The sequence below is a fragment of the Vombatus ursinus genome, unplaced genomic scaffold (genome assembly GCF_900497805.2).
Source record: "Vombatus ursinus unplaced genomic scaffold, bare-nosed wombat genome assembly UNPS02014789.1, whole genome shotgun sequence".
Lineage (NCBI taxonomy): Eukaryota > Metazoa > Chordata > Mammalia > Diprotodontia > Vombatidae > Vombatus > Vombatus ursinus.
Genome location: NW_020954567.1, coordinates 12,669,627 through 12,692,595, shown reverse-complemented (window position 1 = coordinate 12,692,595; position 22,969 = coordinate 12,669,627). Strand labels below are relative to the sequence as shown.

The 22,969-nt window shown below is 37.9% G+C and overlaps 1 protein-coding gene across 1 annotated transcript in view; it reads right to left on the bottom strand.

Moving 5' to 3' along the window:
• KLHL20 (kelch like family member 20) overlaps positions 1–22,969 on the bottom strand; it is a 58,951-nt gene that overhangs the window by 21,584 nt on the left and 14,398 nt on the right. Inside the window, exons 3-6 of the mRNA XM_027868557.1 lie at positions 19,056–19,629; positions 12,778–12,936; positions 11,774–11,868; positions 2,058–2,173 (exon numbers count right to left, since the gene is read on the bottom strand). Coding sequence (XP_027724358.1) covers positions 2,058–2,173; positions 11,774–11,868; positions 12,778–12,936; positions 19,056–19,629 — 944 coding nt within the window. The remainder of the gene's footprint in view (positions 1–2,057; positions 2,174–11,773; positions 11,869–12,777; positions 12,937–19,055; positions 19,630–22,969) is intronic.

The window sequence follows — 22,969 nt, the reverse complement described above, 5'->3', positions numbered from 1 at the left end:
TTCCCTTGACCATTCCCCTGTCAGATGTACCCTCAGTATTTCTTTCCTTTTGGTCTTTTCCTTCAACTTAAAATTATTTTAAAGTCTCTTTTTGTTAAAAAGCAACAACTTTTCCCTTAACTCTGTTACCGTCTAGGAATCCTCCTCTTTACTGCTTAACTTCTATAAAGAGCAGTCTATCCTTGTTACCTCCACTTCTTTATTAATCAATCAACAAGCATTTGTAGGCATTAGGTGCCTACTATTGGCAGGCCACTGTGTTAGGGGTTTGGTATACAGACAAAAAATGAAAAAAAAAAAATCCCTGCTCAAGGACTTTACATTGTATTGTGTAAGACAATATGTATATGTATAATTATATGCAGAATGCATATGAAGATTAAATACGAAATGAATGTAAGGTAGCTGAATGTAAAGTAGTTAGGAAGTGATGGCAATAGCAGTTTGGAAAGATAAAGAAAGAAATCATGGAGAAGGTGGTGCCTGAGCTGCAGAAAGTAAAGGATTCTATAAGGTGCAGGAGAGGAAGAAGTCTATTCCAGGGATGGAAGATGGCCAGTACAAAGGCAAGGAGACGAGAGCAGGAGTGCTATGTGTGAGTAAGAGTTTTTATTTTTTCCTAGTGATAGATATAGGAGCCATTCATTATCGAGTAAGGGAGTGATATGACCTGATTTGTGCTTAAGGACAATTCATTTGGCAGTTTTTAAACATGAAAGTGGAATACCTGCAGGTGTGGCAAGAACAAAGATGTTAGCAATGTTGTACATGGAAGAGAAATGGAGGAACGTGTAACAGATTCAGAACTAGAAGATAACTTAGAAATTATTTAATCCAACTTTCTCATTTCATAGATGAGAAAATTGAAGCCCAGAGAAAGTAAGTGACTTGCTCACAGTCGTGTAAGTGGCAGAGCTGAGATTCAAACCTGGATCTTTCAACTCCAAACTAGTCTTCTTTCCATTGTACCACAAATGGTGAAAGTTGCTGTAGAGATAGATTGTATTTCAATGTTAAGGAAAGCTTCTTCACAATTAGAACGCTCCAAAAGTTGAATGGGTTGCTTTAAGAGTAGAGAATTCCCCATTAGCAGAGCTCTCCAAGCAGAGGCAAAGTGGCTTCTTGTTAGTGGGGTTAGAAGAGGAAAATCTTGTTCGGATATGTGTTGTACTATATGGTTTCTGTGGTTTCTTCCAAATCAGATTTTATAACTCAATCAAGAAGAAGAGGGTGTTTTTCCAATTTTATTAAGGAGACTAAAATGTAACAAATATGAGATGAGATGTGACAGCAACACATCTGAGGTACTGCCCTAACAGAAGGGATGGCATGTATTCAAGAAAAAGGACAGCTAACAAATAAATATGGATTTGTTGTTTATTCTGCATCTAAGAGACAAAGTGCTCTAAATTTCTTTGCTGAGGTAGAAATATTCCTACAACAGAGAAGGGCAATTCATTAAATTACTCAGCTTAATAAAAATATTCCTTAAGAATATCCATATCCCTTGATTCTTAATTCTCTATTCACCAAGCAACCGTTTGACTTTTGTTTTCTTAAGTAAACTTACCCACCAGGAGGTGGAAAACCAATACTATTTATCAGGTCAGGTAAAGCTCCTATAAATGCAGTGGCATTCCAGTTCATGAATAGTGTCTTCTGAATTGGGTTAATGTCAATTCATTGCCCAGAACGTGATTATCCTTACATTTCTGACATTCCAAAGTTGAGGACCAGCTTGATAAGATGAAAATCCTATCCAAAAGCAAGGCCTTGCTTGAACACCTAGCCAGCCAGTCTCTTTTTTTTCTCACACTACCTCCTTCTTCTTCTGGCAGTGGGGTTAAGTGACTTGCCCAGGGTCACACAGCTAGTACATGTCAAGTGTCTGAGGCCATATTTGAACTCAGGTCCACCTGATTCCAGGGCCGGTGCCCCTCATACTACCTTGTAATCATAGAGTTTGTATAGCAATGGATACCACAGGAAGACATGTAAATACACACACACATTACTATTTCAATGCTGATCACACACCAAGCACACTGGACACAAACCTGCAAATAGTACCTCTCCACATCGAATAGGCTTTCGTGGACGTGTCCTTGGTCCTTGCATCAGTGGTCGTTCTTGTGGCAGTAAAAGGTAATTTTTAGCTTCATCCACCAGGTCTCTGGGAAAAGAAAGATAACTTTATTTTAGATGTCCGAGTCACACTAACAAGCTCTAACATAGTTTAGGAATGTAATCTGACGAAAAACAGCAAGCACATATCAAACTAAGTTACATACACCAGCTACTGTAAAAGAAGATAAGAACAATAGCACAAGTCACACTATGAGTTGTTTTAGTTATTATTTTCATTATGAACCCACCTTTTAAGTTTAGCTTTAGCCTAGAACATGAATATGAACCTTTCCAAAATAAAAAGTTTTCGTTTGGGACAAAAAAATGCCTTAACTGGAAACTAAACATAGTTGTGCTGAATGTACAATACCAGTTGCCACGGCTGCATAGTTAGTTTTTCTTTTGTTAAAATGTGTATTATTTGTTTTAATCAGTCAAGATCTACCTTCTCACTCTCCCACCCTAACCACCTCTTGCCCTACAATGAGATCACAAGAAAAATAAAACCCATTATAAACATGTAGTCAATTGAAACACATTCTCACGTTGGCCTTATCCAAATGCATTCTGAGTCCTTCATACCCATCAGGAGATGGTAACGTATTTCACTGGTAGTCCTTTGGAATCCTGGTGTTAGTCATTACGCTGATAATAGTTCAGCACAATAGTGCTCCATCATACTAGATAACATAACATTCATCCACTTCCCAATTTATGGGTATTTCCTCAAATTTCCATTCTTTGCCACATGAAAGAGCTATAAATATTTTTGTATATCCTTTGTTTTACTTAAGATTAATCCATCCTCTTAAGCTACCCTCTCTCTAAGTCATTCTCCCTCTAAACTACTCTACCCCCTTCTCTCTACTCTTTCTCTTATACTTCCCTGATGAGCTAAATGTATTTCTGTCCCCAACTCTGTGTGTCTGGTCTTTTCATCAGGAATGCTTAGAATTCCTCTATTTCATTAAAAGTCTATATTTTCCCCAGTAGCCTTATACTTAGTTTTGCTCGGTAAATTATTCTTGGCTGTAAACCCGTATCTTTTGCCTTCTGGAACACCATATTCCAACCTCTCTGCTCCTTCACAGTAGTGGTGGCTATTAAATCACGTGTGATCTCAACTATGGTTCTTTAGTACTTGAAATCCTCCTTTCTGGCTGCTTGAAGCATTCTTTGATCTGGAAGCTCTGGATTGTGGCCATGATGCACCTCAGAGTTTTCATTTTGGAGTTTCTTTCAAGAGGCGACCAATGGGTTCTTTGTTTTTCTACTTTGCCATTTAGTTCTAGGATATCTGGGTAGTGTTAAGATTTCTTGAAACAGGATGTTGAGGCTTTTTTTTTTATCATGATGTTCAGATAGTCTGATGATCTATTTTTCAGGTCAGTTGTTTTTGCTATGAGACAACTTCACATTTTCTTCTGTTTTTTTTTTTCTTCAACCTTTTGACTTTAATATTTTTTGTTTCCTCATGAGGTCATTAAATTCTATTTAGTTCATTCTAATTTTCAGAGAGTTTGTTGCTTGGGCAAGGTTTTGTACCTCTTGTGCCAAGCTATTAATTCCCCTTCCAATTCCTGCTTCTATAGTTTCCATTTATTTTCCAATTTTTTCCCTCTAGCACTGTCATTCCTTTTATAAACACATTTTAACCTTTTTAAAAACATAGTACAGGACTTCCATACCCGGGAATGTTTGTCCCTGTACTGGTACCCTTTTCAGTCCTGCCCTGGATCTGAGACCCAGAACTGATGTGTGTGAGGTAGTACCCCAGAGTTGTTTTAATTTGCATTCTCTATTGGTGATTTAGAGCATTTTTTTACATGGCTATTGACAGATTGGATTTCATCCTCTGAAAACTGTTGATTCATATACTTTGACCATTTATCATTTGGGAAATGGCTTTTTTTCTTGTAATTGTGACTCAGTTCCCTATATATATCTTCAAAATCAGACCTTGTTGCGAAGATTTCCCCCTCCTCCCCAATTTCTTGCTGTTTTTCTAAAATGCAAGTTAATTTAAGGAAGGAAAGAGTAGTTACACCTTGGGAATAGGGAGAGGCAATTAGGAAAGGCTTTTCATAGTACACAGCATCTGAACTGCATCTTGAAGGAAGCTAAGGATTCAAGATTAAAGTGTGGAAGAACTGTAGGCTAATAATGGGAGGTAGGGGGGAGAGACAGGACAACTTGTGCTAAGGCAGAGAAATGAGATGTGGAATGTCCGATTTGGGAAACTGCTAGTAGGCTAATCTAGTTGGCAGATAAGAGTACACTAAGGAGAACTGATACAAATTAAGTGTGTAAAGGTAAACGGGAGCCAAATTGTGAAGAACTCTATTTTTCTTTTTCTTTTTTATTTTATTTTTCTCAATTACATGTAAAAAATTTTTTTTGTAACATTTTCTTTTTTGAAAATTTTGAGTTCCAAATTCTCTCCCTCCATCTCTCCTCTCCCTTCTTTGAAAAGGTAAGCAATTTGATATACATTATACATATGAAGTCACACAAAATATATTTCCATATTAGCGATGCTGCAAGAGAAAACAAACAAAAAAAGAAAAATAAAGTAAAAAAAAATGTGCTTTGATTTGTATTGACTCCGTCTAAATAACATTTCTCATCCTAAGTCCTTTGAAATTGTCTTGAATCGTTGTATTGCTCAGAAAAGCTAAGTCATTCACAGGTGATCTTTGTACTGATATTGCAGTTATTACTGTGCACAATGTTCTCTTGCTTCTGCTCACTTCACTTTGCATCAGTTCATATACATCTTCCCAGGTTTTTCTGAGAGCATCCTGCTCATGACTTCTTATAGCACAATAGAATTCCATCACAATTTGTTCAGCTGTTACCCAAATGATGGGCATCCCCTCAATTTCCAATTCTGTCACCACAAAAAGAGCTGCTATAAACATTTTTGTGTTTTGTGTTTGTACTTTTCCTTTCATCTCTTTGGGATTCAGACCTAGTAGTGGTATTGCTGGGTCAAAGGGTATGCACAGTGCTCTTTGGGCATAGTTCCAAACTGCTCTCCAGAATGGCTGGATCAGTTCAACTCCACCAATAATGTGTTAGTGTCCCAATTTTTCCACATCCCTTCCAACATGTCATTTTCCTTTTCTGTCACACTAACCCTGATAGGTGTGAGGTGGTAGAACTTTATGTTTCTTAAAAATTACACTTTATTTTTTTCAATCAAAAAAATCTGCTCTCCCCCCCAACCCCCACAAATAGAAAACAGAAGAACAAAACGCCTGTTGCAAATAAGTATAGTCAAGCAAAAAAAAAATATATAATATATACCTAATATATATGCATAAACATACATATATACCTATATATACACGTATATGCATGGGTGTGTATATATCTATATGTATATAAATATATACAAAACACATGCCTCCTTCTATACCCTGGGCCTTAAACATCTCTATCAGGAGATGGGTAGCATGTTTCATCATTGGCCCTCTCAAATGATGGTTGGTCATTACAATGATTGGATTTCTAAAGTTTATCGAAGTTGTTTGTCTTTATGATATTGCTGTCATTGTATAAATTGTTGTTCTGATTCTTCCCACTTTGCTCTACATCAGTTCATGTAAATCTTCTCAGGTTTCTCTGAAACCATCCCTTTCATCATTTCTTACTGAAAAATAGTATTCCATAACATTTAGATACCATAACTTGTTCAGCCATCTCCCAGTTGATAGACATCCCCTCAGATTCCCATTTTTTGACACCTCAAAAAGAACTATAAATGTCTTTGTACTTATTTAGATAGAGGTTGTTCTGTTTAGAACAAATTCCTTCCAATTTTTCCTTCTCTATTTCCTTGTTGAGTGGAATGTATTTCTTTCTGTGTGTGTGTGTGTGTGTGCGCGTGCACGTGTGTATGTGTGTCTCTATTCTTTCTTCCTTTGACCAGTTCAGATGAGAATGAGGTTCAAGTGTCAGGCCCTCCTTCCTCCTTGTTTGTATAGACTTCTACTTGTGCATCTTGATCTATGTGAGATAATTTTTCCTAACTTTCCTTTCGTTTACCCTAGTGTGTATTCCTTTTCCCCTCTCTTTTCATTATTCTTTTAAGATCATCAACACATAACAGAACCACTCTTAGGCCCTCTAAGTAGATTCCCTCTATCACCATTGATTACAATAAGGTTCAGAGGGTACACATATATCATTTCCTGAGAGTTTATCTTTGTTTAGTCATTTATTATTGTTCATTAATATTTTTGAACTTTAAAAACTTTATACTCAGTTTTACTGGGCAAATTATTCTTGCCGGTAAGCCTATATCCTTTGCCTTCTGGAATATCATATTTCAAGCTCTCTGCTCCTTCATAGTGGTAGCTGCCAAATAAATCATGTGTGATCCTTACTGTGGCCCATCAGTACTTGAATTCTTTCTTTTTGACTGCTTGTAGTATTTTTTCTTTGACCTGGAAGTTCTCGATTTGGCTATGATGTTTTTGGGTGTTTTCATGTTGAAATTCTTCTTTTAGATGGTGAATATAGAGTCTATATTCACTCTCCTCTTTGCTGTTAAGAGATCTGGGCAGTTTTCTTTAAGATTTTTTAAAATATGATGTCTCAGTTCTCTTTTTGTCAAGGTGTTCAAGTACTCCAATGATTCTTAAATTTTTTTCTCCTTGATCTGTTTTTCAGGTCAATTGTTTTTGCTATGACACTTCATGCTTTCTTCTAATTTTTAGTCTTTTGAGTTTTAATATTTCTTGTTGCTTCATGAAGTCATTGGCTTACGTTTTTTTTTCATCTTTTGTGCCAAGCTGCTAATATTCTTTTCAATTCTTGCTTCCATGTTTCTCATTCCTTTTTCATTTTTTTTCTTTAGTGCTCTCCTCTCATTTATAAAAATATTTTCAACTTAAAACTCTTTGTTTCACCTTCTAAGAATTCTACTTGAATTTGTGCCCAAGCAATGCTTTTTTTAGAGGCGTTTCTTGTTTTAGAATCATTCTCTTCTTTCGGATTTCTGTTGTGTATTTCTATCACCATAATAGCTCTTTATGGTGGGGTTCTTTTTTTGTTTGCTCATGCATCTATCCTACTTTCTGACTTTGGGCTTGATTTTTGGGTTGGAATCTTTGTACTTCTGGAAGGAAAGTCTGAGTTACTCCTATTGCTGCTTTCTTGGGGGTACCAAATGCCCTGTAATTCCAGGAACTCAGGTACAGCTTTGGTTGGGAACCCACAGCTTTCAGTGCTCCCAAAATGGACTGATCCAGGGCAAAGTCTGTGATCCCACTGATCTGAGCTCTGCAAGTTTTTGACCTGGGTTTGGGTCTGAGCAATAGTACCATGCTGCTAGACTCAAGCCACTCTCAACCTGACCTGGTTATTCCTCTGTAGGTTTCAGATAGAAGCTTGAACTGAGACTTGATTTGCTTCTGGAGTTTGAGTCATTCACTGCTGCTTGCTTTTAAACTTGCTCCTGTCTTGAAGCACAAGATAGGGCCCAAAACTGCTCCTTATCCTGGCATGCTATCCCTGGGTGCAAGTCTTCTTCTCCATCCAACCTAGATCTGTGACCTAGAATGGGGGGTAATAAGTGACAGAGCTGCCGGTTGGCACTTCTTTCCACTCCCTGTGTTAAGTCATGGTGCCCTGGTAAGGGTCTGGGACCTTTTCTTGCCCTACTGCACAACCTCTCCCTGTATTGGAGTGCTCCACACCTATGGTGTATTCCTGGCCAGACTCCATATCTCCAATATCTCACTATGATAACCTGGGTTGGAAAAATGACTCAACTGATTTTTTTCTTGGATTTCCCCAACAGGATTTGGTCTAGTGCATTTTCTAGATCTGTTTGAAATGGTTTTGGGGGAAGCCCAGCTGTATTTCTTCCTGCTACTCTGCTATCTTGGCTCTGCCTCGTGAAGAACTAGTACCAGGTTGAGGAGCTTGTTATTTTATCCAAAATCAATCTATTAACAAGCACTTGTTAAGCACCTACTATGTGCTAGGCAATGTAATTATAAATACAAAGAAATAATCCCTACATTCAAGGAGCTGATCTTTTACTTGAGAAAAAGACATGTACAAATATAAATATATACAGAACATATCAAGTGCCTGTTATGTGCAAGGCACTATGCTAAGGACTAGGGTGACAGAGTACAAAGAAAGAAAGAATACCTACTTGCAAGGAACTTAGGTTCTGAATATTCTATACAGAATAAAACAAAATAAACACAAGGTAGTAAAATGCAAGATTACAGAGGGAACCAGCCATTGGATGATCACCAAAGAGAGTGCCACAGTAACCCATGAGGAGAAATGGTAAGTCAATGAAGATTCCTAATCAGACTTGTTTTAGGAATATAAATTTTGCAACTGGGTGAAGGACAGATTGAAGGAAAGAGAAATCTGAAGCAGGGAGATCAACTAGGAAATTATTATTGCAACAGTCCAGTTGAGAGGTGATGAGGGCATGAACTAGGTACTGGCCGTACACATGGAAAGACGGGGATGAAGAATGTGAGAGATATTGCAGTGGCAACATCAATAAGGCTGGGCAACTGAACCATATGAGGAGATAAGAGAGGGAAAGTTAAGGATAAATCTGAGGCTGAGAACCTTGATGACTTGAATAACGATTATACTCTTAACAGAAATGGTGAGATGTTGAAGGGGGATTAAGTGGGGGAAATGAATTTTTTTTCAGACACTCTGAGTTGGAGATGCCTGCGGGACAGGCAGTTGATGATGTGAACTTCATGCTTCAAACTTCAGGAAACAGATGACAGCTGATATGTAGATGGCGTCATCTACATAGAAAGGATGGTAGAACCTATGAGAGCTAATAAGACATTAAGAAAGTGTACAGAGAGAAGAGAAAAAGGCCCAAGACAGAGAGTTTGGTGGGGAACACAGGTTTAGTGAGTGGGAAATGGATGATGTTCAAGGAAAGAATGCTACAGTGATTAATCATGACTTAGGAAGACCTATGATGAAGCATAGGTTTCATCTTCTTGGCAGAGAAGAGATGAACTAGAGATGGAAAATGAGACATAACATTTTCTGACACAGTCAGCAAGTTAATTTGTTTTGCCTGGCTATTCCTAGTTGTTACAAAGAGGGGTTTCTATGCAGGGGAGGAGAGCTGGTGAGTAATGATAGTGTTGCCAAAAAGAAAGGAAGGAAGATAGAAAGAAAGACCTCAACAAAACATTTAAAAGTCACAGAAGAAAGCAGAAAGGAGTTCAGAAAGTGTCAGAAACAGGGAAGTTTGATTACTACTGTGTTAAGTTTAAAATCTGCTTTAAAAACTAAATAATAGAAACAACCTTCACTTATAATCTTTTATATTTTCCTTTTGTATTGAAATGTTCTTCTTTGCTAAATTTGTAATAAAAAAGAAAGTTTTAAAAATGAAAGAAGACAAAAGTGTCAAAAAGGAGGAAGTAGGGGACAGCAGAATTATGGAAGCAAAATGTATCCAGGGGAAGGGGGTAATTGACAGTATTAAATGCCATAAAGAGAGATAAAGTAAAAATAAGCACTGCGAAAAGGCCTTCGTATATATATATATTTTTTTCTTGGTGAGGCAATCGGGGTTAAGTGACTTGCTCAGGGTCACACAGCTAGTAACCAGTGTAATGTGTCTGAGGCCAGATTTGAACTCAGGTTCTCCTGACTCCAGGGCCGGGGCCTTCATATTTAATACTTAAGAGAATACTGGTAATCTTAGCAGAATTTCAGTTGAGAGGTAGGGTCTGAAATGATACAAATGGCTGAGAAATAATGAATGAAGATACCTTTTCCTAGGAGTCAGAATTTGGACCTAAGTTCTCAGACATCAAATTCAGCTCTTTTCATCACATTAAAATACCTTGAATTGTGAGGCCACTGTGTTCCAGGGAATATTAATTTATACATTTAAGTTTCCAGGGGTTGAAGGCAGGGGTTGGGGTTAAGTGGAAGATTGTGAACCAAATTCAGAACTCTTTGAGAAAGGAGAAGAATGACCTGAAGACATGATATGGATGATACAGATGGCCTAAATTTGAAAGAAGTTGATGAGTACTTCAAAAGGTGGCAAATCAATGATCTGCAGTGGCAACGAGCATGCCTACTTTTCTAGTAAGTGAGGAGCTGTGAGAGAAGAAGCATTCAGTATAGGACAGGGATTCAGGTTTCTAATAACCACAGAAAATGCAAAATGTGTCAGGAAAAGAAAATAAAGATGAAGGGGAGTTGTTAACTTCCCTTAAGAAGAATTTCAGAAGGCATAATGGAACAGGATATGAACTGCAGAAGAAGAGAGCTGAGATGGAAAGGGATGAGAGTACAAAGCTACATGTCTGGATTTCTGCATTGATGACTGAATCAGTGACAGAATCATAGGCATAAGGGCAACATAAACAGGAAGTCTGCTTGCCAGAGGATGAGAAAAGATTAATTTGATTGTAGCCCCTGCCCTCCATGATCCTGTGATCACAGAGTAGTCAGTGTGGGGAAGGTAGCTCCAACTTTCATAACTGGCTATTCCAAATACGCAGGAGCTGGGGATATATGGAGCAGGTGGATATGGCAGGGGGTTCTGTCTAAGAGTCAATGAGTCACTGGTATTGGCTCCTCCAGGTTGGACTGATGTTACTCTCAGTGCCAGCACCACACCCTCATTCTGAGATTATGGAGAATGAGACACAGAAAATATCCTGTTGTGCAGAAAAAGCACTTGGCCCCCACCCCCAATCTCTGATTCCTTTACTAGTTCTTCTAGTACATATGGCTGCCTGACGCTCAAGCTCTGTGATGGAACTTCATCTCTTCTAGGACAACTCCAGCTCCATAACCATATTCTAAGACAGCAAGAGAGAAGGAATACCTAGACAACATTCTAGTTGTGGAACAAGTAATCAGTTTCCTATCCTTGAGTTTTTACAAGCATAGGCTCTCTAATAACTTTGGTACCTTAATGCTCTGGATTTCCAAAAGAGTTAAGTCTCTTTTAGAGTAGGCTCTCTAGTGCTTTTGGCACCTTGAAGTCTGAGACCTCTAATGGATGTGAATCTCCTCTGGGACAGAACCTCTACTACCTATGGTTTCTTGGGGTTTAGGATTTCTTATGGTTCTAAGACTGTTGGCAAATGATGATTGTGAGTGGATGCCTGAAGGCTGGACTCAATTCAAGTATAGCATCAGCTACATAGCTTCATAAATGTTTGTTGAATGAATGAAATGTCTGAATGAGCAAAAATTGCCCACTAGTGCAAAGGCTAGTAGCATTACTTCTTAATTCATCCTAAGAAATCTGCATTTATCAGATTTTAGCAAAGAATTGTCTCTTCAAACCCCAAATTGTCTTAAAATCTTTGATTTGTTCAATAGGTATTTATTATTAAAATTATAGAAATCTACCTTTAGATTTCATTGCCACTTCTATATCAATAAGTATCATAATACAAAAACTAATAGAATGGAATAATGTAAGTTCAGCCCTCCCTTTATGAGCCTTCTCTTGACTCTATCCTATAAGAAAAATCTTTAAAACAACATGGCTTTAGCATTAAGAAATATAATATACAGAAAGAAGTAGAAGTAAATACAAGAAAGAGGAGAAAATATAAATGCTCAATCCCTGTTTCTTCCTAGCAATGGATATTCTTACCTGCATTCTTCATCACTTTTGATGAGGGGGTCAGAGCCTACTGTACCCACCAGGAACTTGGGACTAAGCAAAGGCAGACGAACATGCTGCAGCACCTACAAGACAACAAACACTACTAAAAGTACCAGTCTATAATCTGTAAGACATCCAGTTGAGTGCATGACTCAGGGATAACTAGGTGGTCCAATTTTGCTTTCAATTATATTGAGATCTAATTGGAAATGGTGAAATAGAAAAAGAAAAGGAGATGATACCCCTAAGATAAAGATTTATGAAAGGACATGGACAAGAATCAAAGGCTGAGGAAACATGAAGGGGTTATGATCTGTATCAGAGGAGGAACTAGCCATATTGCTGAAACCACAAAATAGAAATATATTGAAAAAAAAAATACAGTGATACAAATATAGTAATATAATTGACTCCAGTTCTTTACTTCAAGCAACTTATGTCATTTAAGAAGGTTATTTTGAGTTTTTAGCAAGCATACACAATTCTCTCCAGCTTATGCAAATGGACTTAAACAAAATTAGTAGCCAGAGATAAAATCTAGTTAATCCACTAGAGACCACACAAATCAATAATGGTAGTTTTCTCAAATGTTTTCCATCCTGCAGCTACTCAGGTTCTATATCATCCCTTTATTTTTTCTTCATCCTTTCCAACCCCCCACTACTAAAGAATATCAGGATTTCCAAGTTATTGGGAAGAAATTATGATATTTATATTTACCTTTATGTTATCAATTTCAGACTTTATAGATAATAACTTACATTATGTTCTAAATCTGTAATTGTCATAAAACAGAGTGGAGATTTTCAGGCAAGCAATAGGGTAAGATACTTAAGAGAAGCACAAATCATTCTAAACATTCTTTGGCCCAGCCAGTGCTAATTTTATAGTACTAGATAGAGAAATTTAAGATTTCTTTCATGTTTCTACTTTAAATCAAACTACTTCCTCTAGTGTAGAGAAGATCCTTACATTCCCTTTCCCGTTGTTACCTGTGGAAGTTGGGGCCGTCTTTCTTGAATACTGTATTTAACCCAGGCCATCACAGCATTGAACACCTGTTCTTCACTTCGAACATTTAGTTCATCACTGGATATAATATCAATGAGTTGATTGGCTGGAAGCAGCATAAACTCCTCACTTTCCATCACCTGTTCAAAAGTAGGCAAAGATAAAATGAAAATGTTTACAGTCACAGACAACTGTGATGAGGTCAACATTCCAGGGCAAAAATTATTAACTTGTTCCACTTTGAATCAATATCAGACAGTGGGACTTAAGAAAGGATAAAATTAGAATTAAGGAATCTTAATTAGCAGTGCCTTAAACAAAGAAGGGCTAGATGATTTCAATAGCAAAGGGAACTCCTGGGTGAGAAAACTTCCTCTAAAAATATAGGCTGGTATCTTCTCTGGAACTTATAATCTTAGAGGGTTTCACAGAACACTGAGAAGTTAAGTGATTTGCTTAGGGTCACTAAGCCAATATGTGTGGGACTTGAAAATCCATGAATTCCTAACTCCAGGGACAGCCCAGTATCCACTAGACCAGATTACCCCATAGCAATGTTTGATAAAGTAAGTTGGACCCATTACTGATACCTGAATCCCCTTGAAGATGCCCCTCCTAAAAAGCTCATCATGTCCCTCTGTTTGAATGCCTCCAAATAACAGAAAACTTTCTACTTAATAAGAGTGATAGGTAATATTTTAATGGTTCTTTAAAATTAGCAAGGTGCTAATGTATATTATCTCATTTGAAGTAGCTAATCAACTTTTGAACAACTCTAAATATTAGGAAATTCTGAGTTCTTAATCTGCAATATACAGGAAGAGAGAGTGACCAGAAGGGTCAAATGCAGCAGAAAGGTCAAGAAGGGTGATGACTAAGAAACAACCATCCCATCTACAAATTAAGAGATCGCTAGCAACTTTGGGGAGAACATTGCTAGCTGAATGACGATACTTGAAGCTAGACTACAAAAGGTTGAGAAAAGGCTAGGAGGAAAGTACAGGCATCAGTTTAGAGAACTTTTTTCTAGGAATTTGGTTGAGAAAAGGAGGAAAGAGTTAGCATGATACTTTGAAGGGATAGTAAGACCTAGTGAGATTTTTTTCTTTTTATGCATGAAAGCCTTAGAGGAGGAACCAGTAGGTAGGGGTTGGCTGAACGTTATTTTTAACAAACTAAATTTAATTAGATTGAGAACAAAAGGAAAATTAAAGAAAGGAGGAGATTGCTGCTAATGCAGATGACAGGATAATAACAGATGACAATGCAGAATTACTCAGTTGTAATTTTGCTCCAGTTTTCTCCACCCAGAAGATATTCAATCTGAGAAGGATTGAAGAGAATCCTGTGAATACAGGGGCTGAAATCCAAGGTAAGGGCAGATATGGTAAAAAAGCATTGTATTCAAAATGAGTTCTGGGAACCAGGTCTACCTGAACTATATATAAGAACCAGCACATATGATTACTGAACTTCATTTGAAAGGCCAAGAAGAAGCAGGCCTCTTGTTGCAGAGGTAGATCATAAAGAGGAAATATTTACCCAACATTTGAAAAGGGAAAAAAAAGGTAGAGTTATAAGATTTGAAATGGCAAGAATACCTTTAACTCCCAGCAAAATCCCAGAAAATATTATGAAAAAGATTTCTTTGTAAACATTTAAAAAGGGAAACAGTGCTCATTGAGAGCCAATATACTGTTGTGAAGAACCAGTTATGCCAGACTAACGTAATTTCCTTTTCAGACAGGATTATTGAAGTATATATAACATATCTTGATCTGAACAAACATCTGAGAAATCTCTTGTTAGCTTTGTGAAAAAGATGGAAAGATCTGACTAACACAGTTAGAATGAATGCCAGATTTGAATGAGACGACCAAAAGAGTAGTCACCACTGGGTTAATGTCAACTCTAAAGGACATCACTAGTGGATTACATCAAAGCACTCTTTGGTCCTACCTTGTTGAAAACTTTTATTAATGATTAGAATAAATGCATAGATAGTATGTTTATTAAATTTATAGATAATAGGAAACTAGGGAAAGTACATAACACATTAGATGACAGACAGGATTGACGAGAGGCAGCATGGTGTAGTAGATAGATGGCTTTGAAATCAAGAAGAAGACCCAGGGTCAAGTCTCATCTATGCTATCATCCCTTAAGGCTGTTTATGATTTTTTGAAAGAACCAGAAGTTATCTAGAGTCAAGTGGGTATGCAAGCTGAGTAATCCTTTTCAGGCAAAATTTAGGTGTGATAGTCAAGTCATTTTTTTCAGGCAATTTCAAAAGTGGTCTGAAGAATAATTGCAGCACCACTGGAATGGATGGATACTCTCCCAGGTATTATGTGAATGCATTATTTTGAAGGAGCTAATGCCCAATTAAATGTATACTTTTTTTTTTTTTTGGCGAGGCAATTGGGGTTAAGTGACTTGCCCAGGGTCACACAGCTAGTTAAGTGTCAAATGTTTGGTCTGAGGTCGGATTTGAACTCAGGTTCTCCTGACTCCAATGCCAGAGATCCATCCACTGTACCACCATGATGCCCCTAAATGTATACTTTTTCATATGTTTGTTTAAAAAAAAAGACTGTCTTACTTGACAGTCACTTTCTACAGCACCTATGGTTGGGTGTGCTTGAGTTCATTTCTGTCTTAGCCTTAAAGCTAATGCATATGATCAAGGGTCAATAGAGGGAACTTCTGGGTCATGTGAACAACAAGATGATGGACTAAACATTTTGTCTTATCCCCCAAACCTCTCAAACTTCCCTCAAACAGAAATTATGTGCCAAAGATAAAGAAACTTCAGTTGTTTCCATGGTCTAGGACACCAAGAATCCAAAAGAAGGTTTTTAAAACAAACAAACTTCGAACCTCAGAAACTGATGCTCACTGACCCTGAGTTCATTCAGCAACCCCTCCCCCACCTCTCACCTTACCAGCAACGGAGTTACATAGCAGACTCAAAAACTAACAGGCTTACATCAAAACCTACCCCTGCACTTTTATCCCCTCTCCTTCATTTCAGTAGAGACCTTGGTTTTAGGCTGTGGAAGTTTTCTCAGGCCTTGATGGCCAGCTTGGTGATTATCACTCTTTAGGAGCAAAAGTCTCCCGGGGTCTGCAACCTGGAAGTACCAATGCTACAAAGCTCTGAACTGAGAGTAGCTCTGTACTGCTGGTTCCACGGAAAGGAGGCTCTGAATTGTCAGTACTGAGCCAGAGAACTAAGGAACAAAGGGAGTGGGACAGGCCACCAAGACAGGATACTGTGCCTGTGGAGAGCTATGAATCACCTCCGCCAAACCTGAGAGAAAAGCACGGCATTCAACTGGGGCCAGTTCTATTCACCGAAAACTTATCTGTGATAGAGACCTAGGCTGGTGAACTATGAATCGTCCAGTGTGGGAAGAGGAGGTTGAGATGCTTTGATATCGAGTCATTTGACCATAGTCAAAGAAGGAGTCAGAAGCGAGGTAAGGAAAGTAAGAGGAGAAGAGACCAGAAGTACCAAAGACTGCAGAATGAAGAAATCCCAAAGACTTTGAATATAAATAGATAAATCAACAGGAAAACTAATAATAATAATATTGGGAGGAATACTGCAAAATGAAGGACTTGAGAACAGAGAAGCTGTGAAATGGAACTACAACCCACTGTTCCCGAGTGGTCTAAAAGAGAAATGAGAATTATAAGAGTAGAATTTATGTCCTGTACAGCAAAAATAATGAGCGGACTAGAAAAACTTACAATGGTAAGCCTCACCAAAGAAACACAAGAGAGAACAATACACTGGGAATTCAAATACCCATAAGTGAAAGACAACTTAGATGAGAAATTAAAGAAACCTGACCAAACAATATATATATGTATATATATATATATATATATATATAGATAGATAGATAGATAGATAGATACATGTATGCATGTATATATATATTTTTTTGGTGAGGCAATTGGGGTTAAGTGACTTGCCCAGAGTAACACAACTAGTAAGTATCAAGTGTCTGAGGCTGGATTTGAACTCAGGTCCTGACTCCAAGGCCAGAGCTCTATCCACTGCATCACCTAGATGCCCCCAAACAAACAAGAATATTAAAAGAAAATATGCTCACCATGCAAGCAAAATATAAGAATCTTGAAGATAAGATGCACAGAGAAAACCTAAAGATTACAGATCTCCCAAAAGAACATGGTAGGACAAAAAATCATAACATCATAATGAAGGAAATAATAAAGGAGAACTGCCCAGAACTTCTGAACACAGAAAATGAAACTCCAACTGAAAGCATTCACATATCACCTCCAGAAAAAAATCCCAAGGCTGCAAATTCCAAGATACATAGCGGTTAAATTTAACAATTCAATTCACAAACAAGTTCTGTTCAGGATACAGCCCAGAGAAACTTATCCAGCAAATCTGAGACTAATCATATGGAACAAAAGACAGGCATTCAATAATAAAGAAGAGTTTGAAACAGTTTTAGAAGAGGAAAAACAAAAAAACATAAATGAATGAATGATTTGCTTCTCAAGTACCCCAAACAACAGACATGTAGGAGTAGACAGACAAAGACAAGGACAGTAATAGCAACAGAGTGACAACAGAGAAACCAGTAAGAGATTTCTTTCTAAATGTATACAAGGAGATAAGGGTGAAAGCAGAAATCTGATAAAGAGGTGGCATTATGGACAGAACCTGGTTAACACCTTTCTATAAGTGACTGCTTCTTTTATAGGACTACATTACAACACTGGAGGGTACATAAAGGAGCGGGGAGGGGAGCAGAGGGATAGAGGGGAATGGGTGATGTCCTGGGGTCAAATCACGGGCTTGCAATAAGGGGAAGAGGACCTCTGTGGTCTCAGAAAGAGAAAAGCCTACACTGGAGTGGGGAAAAGGGAAGGGAGGAAAGATTGAAAGGGAGAAGAAAGTAAAGAAGCCTTACTTCGGAGGTGGGAGGAGGTTCCACTGATGAATGCATGCTCTTATAGGTGAAATGAGATGCAGATCTTTTACTGGATGAGGACTGGGGGATCTGGTGTCTGAAAAGTCTACCTGTCTTGTGCAGGGGTGGAGTGAGTCTCAAGAGGAGTTGGAACCCCTAGGGGCAATTGGCACCTAGGAGTGGGAACCACCCAGGGAGATTTCTAGGCAAAAATAGGACAAAAATGTTGACAAGAGAGGATATAGATCAGCAGAGGATGGGGGAGATTGTCTAGCATGAACAGTGAACCCTGAAACACCTAAAATAATTAGCATTGTTCAGAGAGTAAGGCACAATGGGAAAGGAAACCAAGGGGTAAATCCCACAAGGTAGTGGCAAAAAATTCCTGAACGGCAAAGACTAGAATGGATACCTTGGAAGCTTTGCTTGTATGAAGAATACAGAGAAAAGTGAGAAACCAGATGAATATAGGGGTCATGAATCAGAGAATGAGAGTCTAGAGTAAAGAGAAAGAGAAGATGGATAATGAAGAGAGTGAAAGAAAACCTTTTTTTTTAATGGGTGCAAAAAATGAAATAAAAAAAATAACAAATAGGACTAGATGAAGAGGAGAGAAAGGGGGAATCTACTTGATTGAGAAGAAAAAAAGGGGAGATAAAAATATATAACGAGATAAAAGCAGGAGAGAGTAACTAATAAAACCCTAAAGGAAAAGGGATAACGAACAAGACGATGGGATCAGGGATGAAGGGAAGAGCCTTAAAAGGGCCACCTTAAAAAGAGAGCAAGGTCTATTAAACAATGAGATTCTGTATTTTGCCATGCCTCCTCTGCATACATGCGTATCAAAACCTATAAAAATAAGATACTGGAAGAAGGGGGTATCTCAGATCATGAGGAAGATCCAAAGTCTCCTTCCTGAGAGGGGACCGTGGACCCTTTAATAAAGCGCCATTGGCTCAGAGCTCTGCGTCAGTCTCTTTTACTGTAGGTTAGACACTTTTAATCCCCACAGTCACATAGCCAGTGTGTGGTACATCATGCTGCTTCTCAAAATCAAAACTATTTGTGTAATTTACTTTATACCATTTATTTCATTTACCAAATTATCAGAAACAAGATCTTTGCAGGAATACGAATAATTTTCTCCAAATAACACTGGTAAGACCATAAAGACTAAAAGGTAGCAGCAGTCATAATATCTGACATTGTGGTTAGGTTACTGATGGCACTTTAAAGGGTGCAAACACGATCCCATTTGACATAGTATTGGAATTTCTAACTTTTGTGAAATAACTTACCTCTTGAAAGTTATGTTGGGTGAACTTGTCTGCAATCCTCAAAAGCTCACGACATGAATGAGTGTCTGCAAAAGCTCTAATGCCTAGGCAGTTGGATGGGTCTAGCTGTCTCTTTAAGAATTCACAGCAGGCTTCCTGGATTTCTGCCAGCTGAAGGAGACAAGCAGCTGGTAGAAGGGTTTGAACATTGCCCTCTTCCACTGTGATCTGGGAAGTGTATGCAAAGTCAATCAGCAGCTCCATGGCCCTTTCATCAATGTCTCTGATCACTACCTCAGTCTGACGGCTTTCTGCTAGTTCTCCTGTAAACATGGCTCGAAAATAGGGACTACAGGCTGACAAAATGACTCGATGGGCATAAATCTTCTTAGCACCTACAACTAGTACCACATCACACAGTTCCCGGTGCTTCCGCAAAAGGTTGATTACTTCTAGGGTTTGCCGGGGATGCTTGTCGGAGATGTAGGGCATGCGAGCAGGCTGGGGAACCCCTTCTGGAAGCTTGTTGGGGTCTCCAAGGGTACAGCGGCTTGTTACATCCATTCCAGTCTCTCCTGGTCGAGTGCTGGTACACCTAAAGGAATGATGTGGAAGAAGACATGAGAATAGATGTATTACTGATTCATCTTTGCTTGAAAGGAATGATAACTCTGAGGTAGTATTATTGTGCTCGGACAAAAAGGACTGGTCAGAAATATATTCAGAGAAACAGCTTTTCTGGGAATTCTTGAGTCTAAAAATAATTCTGAGAAATCTGGGGAGTCCTGCTTAGTATTCACAACTATTAGTTTTGAACAAAGCACAAAATTTTTGTCATCTAATGCCTTAAAATAAGAAATAAGATATCACAGAAACAATTTTGTCAAAATATTTTGATCGAAGAGGTAGGCCAAACCATAAGTCCTGGGGTTTGAGGCAGGAGGAAGATACATCAACCAAATGTAGTCCATTTGTATCACTTTATAAAAGAAATGTGGTAAATGATTATTTTCCTCTATAGAGTACTGGCTTGTGGACTTTACTCTATAACCTCATCCAAAGCACTGGTATTCAATGTTTTTCTAAAAACTCAAGAGACTATTCAGATATTTGAAATTTCTCTATGGCATCGTGCATGCAGAATATAGCTAACAAAATAAGGCCAGATCAGAGGGAGAAGATATACAAGTGAGATATGGCATAACAAAAAGAAACATTTCTTCAATATAAAAACGAGGACTGGTAAACAACATCTGAAGGACAAACACTGACTGACAAATTCAAGAGACTAACTTACAAATCAGAACGTCAATTTATTAGTTTATAATGGGAAAAATGTCTGGCAAGAAAATAGTATGGGGTATGACCTAAGGTAGCCTGGGCAACCAAGAAGGTTAAACAGATGAGGTTTTTGTTTAGGTCTTAAAGACATTTCCCTATGGAACACATACTTATTTTCAGGTATTACCTTGAGATAACTGATAACATTTCTTGGGGATGGGGTGGAGGGGAGGGTAGTAGCAAATTCCCTCATAATCCAATTATAAAACAATCTGAAGGCTTCGTGGTGAGAACAGAATTAGAATGTAGGTAGGCGAACAGTTTTGTTTTTTTTTTAAGGAGTAATTTCCATGGAGCTATCACAGACTCATAAACTGCTCTTTATTCCTCTAGAAATATTTTGTCTTAAGGATTGGTACTATGGCTTCCTAGAACTAAAGAGCCTTCACATGACATGTCTTAGCTTCAGAATCGTAGGACTGAGGATGCAGAGCTGGAAGAACCTCACAGTCCACTGAGGCCAACCTTCATTACACAGATGAGGAAACTGAGGCCCAGGGAGGTTAAATGATCTGTCCAGGGTCACAGAGGTAGGTCTTCTGACTCTAGAATCACCGTACCACTCAGGCTATCCCTTTTCTAGACTTCCTGAAGACCTCAAAAGGAAAGACTGTAAGCTCAAATGAGATACTTTTAAAGCACTTAGCATAGTGCCTGGCACACGGTAGGCACCTAACAAATGCTTATTTGTTCTTCTCCCTCTCTAAAGGCAGGGACTTGGTTATAACACTGAAAGAATGCTTGAACTGAAAAAATGATTTTTTCATAGAACATTTTCATTAAACAACATCCTGAGCGGCATAAAGAATATATATGCCCTCTGACTAATACTGATGATTTCTGAAAAACATTCGACTCAGTAGAACAAAAAGCAGCTTTTAAAGCTCTCCTCAAACTATGTCTCACAGACATGTTAAAATTATACAGCTTTCTGTGACAGATGTGAGTGAGGAGACAACTCCATTTAATGACCACCGAGAATTTACACCAAAGCATAAAACAGACTCTATTTACTTAAGATGTTCATCAGTTTCATGAAGAATAATCCTGCACAGAGTTCAAATGGAGAAGGATTTCTACATCTAAATGTTCCTATTTGCAGATGGCATTATATTCATTGCATCCAGTCCCTGAACACTGCAAAGCCTCTTCAGGGAAATTCATAAAAATTTAGAAGAGGTTAATTTAACCACCTACACGGGAGAAAAATAAAGTGGATTTTGACATATAGTTAGACAAGCAGACCACTGAGTTAGTCAATAGATATACAGAACATTTATACTTTATAAACAGACAATGAACTGGGCCCACAATTGAATAAATAACTGGATAGCATTTAGGAAATTGGCTAGTATTTTCAGTGTTTGATGTCAAGAAGTCCATGCTTTCCCAGTGTTGGTATATGGCTTCAAATCATGGGAAGACCATAAGCTAAGAAGAATTAAAACTACAAGTGGTCCAAAGGGCAATAGAAAGATGCATAATTGCTTTAAGGAGGCTGTAGTATATTACCAGTAAGGATGTATGTACAAGAAGTGGCATAAAGGACATTATTAAGGCTGTGTGATACCACAGAATGAACTATGCATTTGGAGTTAAGAGAACCTGGTTCCAATTCCAGTTCTGCCACTTTAGTCAACAAATATTATGTGACAGGTACTGTGGTAGGTACATACTAAGTGTGTGACCTGGGGTAACTTTCTGGGCCTCAGTTTCCCCATATGTAAAATAAGGAAGGTTGGGCTAGATGATCCCTAAGGTCCCTTCCAGCTCAAAATCTTTATCTTGTGATTTTATGCATGGGGGGAAGGAGAGATGGATTTGTCATAAAGAGAAAATGAATCACAACTGAAGGGCAGCCTAAGTGCTACACTGGTACCTTGAGATATTAAAAGAACAAGAATAACAATGATGATGATGATGATAATTCAAATTTATACAGTACTTCAAGTTTATACAGTTTCTCACTCTTAAAATGCAAAATGAAACATTTTTGGACATGGCCAATAAGAGAATCTTTTGGCTGAACTATGTTTATTTGGTATGAGGGTTTTATTTTTTATTGTTCATGGGGGAGAAAATGGAAAGGAGAGATAATAAATGCACATACTAAATAAAATACAAAACAAAAATGTCTTACAAGTAATCCGTGAAACAGGTAGGAGAGGGAATAATGTACAGTAGACGGTTAGATTTAGAATTAGAAATTCTTAATTCGAACCTTGTCACCTGAACTAAGTGTATGACCATGGGCAAGTCATTTAACCTCTTTGAGAATCAATTTCCTTATCTGTAAAATGGGAATATTATCTATTGTACCTGTTTCAATGGGATATCATAAGGCTCAAATAACCTTAAAACATTACGTAAATATCCATCATTATTAATGTATTATCCTTATTTTATATTATAAAAAAAACCCAACAAACAAAAACAACCAAAAAAAAAACCAAAACCCAACAACAAACAACTGAGCCTTAGAGAGGTTAATTGACCTGCCTATGGTTAGAAAGCTATTAAGAGTCTGAACCAATATTTGAACTCAGGGGTATCTTGACTATAAGTCCAGCATACTTCCCACTATATCTCATTGC